Genomic DNA, 5721 nt, shown 5'->3' on the forward strand with positions numbered 1-5721 from the left:
TGTGGTCAAAAGGAGTACTGCAAGTAAAATGAAAATAAAAAAATAATAGGAAGGGGGGAGAAAACTGGAAAGCTCCTCCCTGATACCCCCTGGGCAGCCGAAGGATGCACCTAATCTATGACAAGGCGCATGTCCCGTCATAAATTAGGCGTATCCTCCTGCAGTCCATGCGCCTAACCAAAAATCTACAACAGCAATCAGAGCAGCCGTAGATAAATTTGTCTGGGTGGCTGCCCACGCCCCTTCTCCGGCCTTGCCACGCCCCCTTTAAAAAAAGTGGAAAGGACAGCAAAAAAGTGTATGTGACAATTTTTGCAACTTTTTGACACCACTTTTCTAGTGCAAAGATGATAAATCATGTAAAGTCACCGACCCAGGCTTCTGGAACAGAAAGTACCAGGACCTCCCGGGAGGCCGAGAAGCCCCAGCATGGGAGCGGCAGAGGGTGTGCCCAACAGATCAGATCACCCGTTAGAATCGGCTGCAGAAAATCCACCACAAAATCTGCATCAAAATTTACACAATTAGATGCAGATTTTCTGGCAGATTTTTTTGCAGATTCTGGATCGGATTGGCTATGGAAATCCAACCTGTGTGGAACTACCACTCGAGACACTGAGGGGGTGAAGCATCTCTATATTTGGAGTTCTTTAAATCTGTGTCGTGCTCAGAACCCTCACAGTGTATCGGTTATGAGTGGTGTGTTCCTTTAAATTAGCGTTCACCCTTGCGATTTCATTAGTAATCCTAACTCCGGATTCTCACCCAGCCGTCCCGCCATACCAGGAACACGGCATGAAGGGGCTCCGTGAAAGTGGCAGTGAAGGTGTGGAGATGTCTAATGGGCTCACCCAGTTGGTAGAAGGACAGCCGCCCAGCATCGTAGTCCAAATATACCCCCAGCCTCTGCAGTGGTGACTCAGTCTCTAGTGGGATCTCTTTTGCTCCGTGAGCTACTAGGTAGTCCTTCTGACACAAGCGCAAACACCAGGATTTGCTGTTCTGTCCAATCCCGGACAGATCCCCCTTCCGCTCCATGCTGGGATAAGCTGCCCCCACTCTCCAGTTCCCCAGTTCACTGGTCTCCACTTCCCAGTAATTCTGTCCGGAGTTAAAACTCTGAAAACTCAGAACCTGACAATAGTTTTTAAATCTCTGTGGAGTTTTTGCCCAGATCGGGGACTTGGACCACGTGGCACTCTTCAGGTCTCCAGACACGGCCACATCAACTGCGGCCGTCTTAATGTCCAGCAGTAAGTTCTGGACGCTGAAGCTTTGTTTTACGTCAGACGCGATACTGGATAAAGCCGACTGTAGGTTTAACGAAATCAGAACTTCATCCAGATCACCGACAGCCTGAAGCTTCTTACCAAGCCCTTCATCAGTCTCAGCTCTGCTGATGTCCCGTCCTTGGAGGACAATGAGCGGATCCGTCACTTGGCACACCTCCTCGATGTGCGTCAACTTCCTGGAAAGCTCCTCCCTCCTTATCTCCATTTGTTGGATCAGATCAGTGACTGAGAGTGACACTTTATCCCTCTGTCTGGAGATGTCACACAATATCCGTTCTTCTAGAGATTGGAGCTGAACCCTGATGTCCTTAAACAGATCAGTCACCCTTGTCGTTACATTGGCCGCCTTCTCCTGGACTCCTATCCTATGTTCTTGTAAACTTTGGATGCTCTTTTCTGTCTCTTCACGTTTCGTGGTCAGTTTCTCCAGAACTTTTCTCAGTTTTTCCTTCTTCTTCTCAGACGCCTCCTTAAGAAGTTCCACTTGGTGTCCTCTATGTTCTCCGAAGACACAACAGGACACACAGATGCAGGTGGCGTCCTTACAGCAGTAATACTTCAGCATTTCCCGATGGGTGGCACATTTTCTGTTGTCTATGGAACTGGTGGGCTCCGTCAAGACATGATCCGTGGATTTGCTGTGGACGCTCAGGTGGACGTCACATAGAGAAGCTTCGCACATCAGGCAGGTCTTAACAGCTGGGACAGAGGAGTGGACGCAGTACGTGCAGGAGATCCCAGCTGCCTTGGCCTCTGGTTGCGTTGACAGGAAATGCTCCACGATGTTACAAAGTTTCATGTTCCTTCGCAACGCCGGGCGCTTTAGGTACTGTGCGCGGCACTCGGGGCAGGTGTAAGCTCCGTCCCTGTCCTGCCGATCCAGCACTGAGTGGATACACATCTGACAGAAGCTGTGCCCACACCTCAGGGTTACCGGCTCTGTGTAGATATTGAGACAGATGGAGCAGTTTAGCTCGTCCTTTAAATCTGCAGTCGCCATTGTGTGCGGGAGAAGTAGAGCTGAGAAACAGCAGTGCCGAGTGTGCGCTTCAGACTTCAGCTGTTGTAGGCATGTATTTCTCCAAGCCCTGAATGTCTCAGCTGTTCCGTCTTGTAATTACACTATGGCCAACCTTCAGGCACTCAGGGGGAACCTGATCTGCCACCGACACCGTGGTCCCCACAACAAACTGACAACCCAAAGTGACATATCCCAAGAACACAGAGCTAACATCAGTTCTTGAGAAAGCTGGGTGACAACCAATATGGCTGTTCAAAATGGAAAGTCTACTTAAGGATTCGCTAATAAGGATACTTCGGGTAGATTTATTGTTCAGGAGCTGGGAAAAATGACTGACAACCCTTGTGAGAGCTATAATGGCAGCCATATCGGTTGTCACCCAGCTTTCCTAGAAATGTTTATTAACCTGTCAGATGAAGATGACCGCAGGGCTGAGATTTAACAGGAGGTTCTAGATTTTTGGGAAAGGCTCAATAATAAATCCTGTTGTCAGGTGCTGGAATTCAGACTAAAAACGTGTTGTCAGCAGCCGGGGAGGACACTGAGCGAGCAGCATCAGATTACAGGCTATTTCTGGCGATCATAAAAGGTGACGGCCAAAATAGACGGCGGTGGGTACAGTTCTCCTAAAATTATCCCGTCCTCCCTGAGGAGTCAGGTTTAAGGTGGAGAGACCCTGACTTCAGCGGTATTATTGTTATACATGAGATACTGACATAACTAAATAACTGAATCCAGGGATCTGTAAATCTCATAGAGCCACATTTCATTCACAGGAGATCATAGATCACACATCAGGTGATGAGACATTTTACATTTCATTGCATCTCATAAGAGTTCTTCCGGGGCCCTGTCTACCATTGTGTAGCTCCAGCTCTACTTTTACGTCTGGGAAGTGACGAGACAATTGCTGGAGTTTTGGGAGAGGAATGTGGCCCCGTTCTTGTCTGATGTAGGGTTCTCGATGTTCAACAGTCCTGGGTAGAGATGAGCGAATTGACTTCGGATAGTACATCAGAAGTCGATTCGCTGAAAACTTTGTACTAATACTGTACGGAGATCCCGCTCCGTACAGTATTAAAGGGCTTCTGTCACCCCACTAAACTCTTCTTTTTTTTTGGGGTACTTATAATCCCTATACTGCGATATATCTATACATTATGCTAGTAATCATTTTCGTTCAGTAGATAATGTAAAAAACATACTTTTATAATATGCAAATTACCTGTCTACCAGCAAGTAGGGCCGCAAAAAACCGCCCCCTCCTCCTGTTTATTGACAGGGCCAGCCGCGATCTCCTCCTCCGGCTGGCTATGTCTGCATTTCAAAAATCGCGCGCCTGTCTTGATTCGGCGCAGGCGCTCTGAGAGAAGGAGGCTCGCCGAAAGAGAAGAAGTCATTGGCGCAGGCGCACTGAGGGAGTGCTGAGGAGGCGAGCCTCCTTCTCTCAGAGCGCCTGCGCCGAATCAAGACAGGCGCGCGATTTTTGAAATGCAGACATAGCCAGCCGGAGGAGGAGATCGCGGCTGGCCCTGTCAATAAACAGGAGGAGGGGGCGGTTTTTTGCGGCCCTACTTGCTGGTAGACAGGTAATTTGCATATTATAAAAGTATGTTTTTTACATTATCTACTGAACGAAAATGATTACTAGCATAATGTATAGATATATCGCAGTATAGGGATTATAAGTACCCCAAAAAAAAAAAAAGTTTAGTGGGGCGACAGAAGCCCTTTAAAATGTATTGGCTCCGATGAGCAGAAATTATTACTTTGCAAAGTCTCGTGAGACTTCATGTAATAACTTTGTGAATTAATTATTACTGCATAAAACCTTGGAACTGAACTCGGGTTCGGTTCCAAGGTACCACACAGAACCGAACCCAAGTTTGGTACCAAGGTTTTTTACTGTAATAATTCCCAAAGTTATTACACGAAGTCTCACGAGACTTTGCGAAGTAATAACTTCGGCTCATCAGAGCCAATACAGTCTAATACTGTACGGAGGAGAAGTTTCGTACAGTATTAGAACCAAGTTTTTTGCTAATCGACTTCGGATGGTACATCCAATGTCAATTCAATCATCTCTAGTCCTGGATCTTCTTTGCTGGATTTACCGTTTCATGGAAGCACCAAATGTTTTCTCTCGGTGAAAGGTCTGGACTGCAGGTGGCCGATTCAGCACCTGGACTCTTCTTCCTGCTGTTGTGATGGATGCAGGATGTGGTTTAGTGTTGTCTTACGGAAATATGCAAAGTCTTCCCTGAAAGAGACGTCTGGATGGGAGCAGATCTTCTTCTAAAACCTCTATATACTGTTCAGCGTTGATACAGCCTCTCATAGGCACTAATGTAAACCCACACCATCAGGGATGCAGGCCTCTGATAATAAGCTGGACGGTCCCTTTCCGCCTGAGTCTGCAGGACACGGCCTCCATGGTTTATAAAAAGAATTTCACATTTTGATTCATCAGACCACAGCACAGTTTTCAATTTTGCTGCAGTCCGCCGTGTTTCTGGATCGTGGCTTCTTCTTTGCATGATACGATGTAACTCGCATTTGTGGATCTTCTGTGGATATAATATGAATCTATGACATTTACACATCATCCTGTTATATTATGTACTATTATAGTTTCATACTATTATACTACATATCATATTCTGCCAGTGGCAGGGAGGAGGATGGGGACAATGCTGTTGCCAGTGTTGCTGCACAGTAATGTTTGTTTGGAGCTCCTGGGACGGATTTTGTGTTGCACAGTTTTATTTTGTGTTGCAGAGTATATGTCTGACAATGCTGGAGAGGTATTTATGATTCACTGGAATATTCAGTACTGCTGAGGAGGTGAACTGTGCTGCACTGTGCTATGTGCGGCTGCAGAGGTACAATGTGGTGCAATGTGGTATTCAGCACTGCTGGGGAGGTGTACTGTGCTGCACTGTGGTATGTGTGGCTGCAGAGGTATAATGTGGTGCAGTGTGGTATTCAGCACTGCTGGGGAGGTGTACTGTGGCTGCACTGTGGTATGTGTGGCTGCAGAGGTATAATGTGGTGCAGTGTGGTATTCAGCACTGCTGGGGAGGTGTACTGTGCTGCACTGTGGTATGTGTGGCTGCAGAGGTACAATGTGGTGCAATGTGGTGTTCAGCACTGCTGGGGAGGTGTACTGTGCTGCACTGTGGTATGTGTGGCTGCCGAGGTATAATGTGGTGCAATGTGGTATTCAGCCACTGCTGGGGAGGTGTACTGTGCTGCACTGTGGTATGTGTGGCTGCCGAGGGTATAATGTGGTGCAATGTGGTGTTCAGCACTGCTGGGAGGTGTACTGTGCTGCACTGTGGTATGTGTGGCTGCCGAGGTATAATGTGGTGCAATGTGGTGTTCAGCACTGCTGGGGAGGTGTACTGT

The 5721-nt window shown here is 47.4% G+C and overlaps 1 protein-coding gene across 1 annotated transcript; it reads right to left on the reverse strand.

Annotated features, from left to right (window-relative positions):
- Positions 1 to 240: 240 nt before the first annotated feature.
- LOC121007566 (E3 ubiquitin-protein ligase TRIM39-like) lies at positions 241 to 2791 on the reverse strand. The gene has a single exon (XM_040439594.1). The coding sequence runs from the start codon at positions 2290 to 2292 to the stop codon at positions 748 to 750; it is 1545 nt and encodes a 514-aa protein (XP_040295528.1). The 5' UTR covers positions 2293 to 2791; the 3' UTR covers positions 241 to 747.
- Between the last annotated feature and the right edge of the window lie 2930 nt (positions 2792 to 5721).

This window comes from Bufo bufo, chromosome 7 (genome assembly GCF_905171765.1).
Source record: "Bufo bufo chromosome 7, aBufBuf1.1, whole genome shotgun sequence".
NCBI lineage: Eukaryota > Metazoa > Chordata > Amphibia > Anura > Bufonidae > Bufo > Bufo bufo.

What these genes read in the sequence shown, in the direction of transcription:
- LOC121007566 (XM_040439594.1), bottom strand. Translation starts at nt 2,292, where the DNA reads ATGGCGACTGCAGATTTAAAGGACGAGCTAAACTGCTCCATCTGTCTC.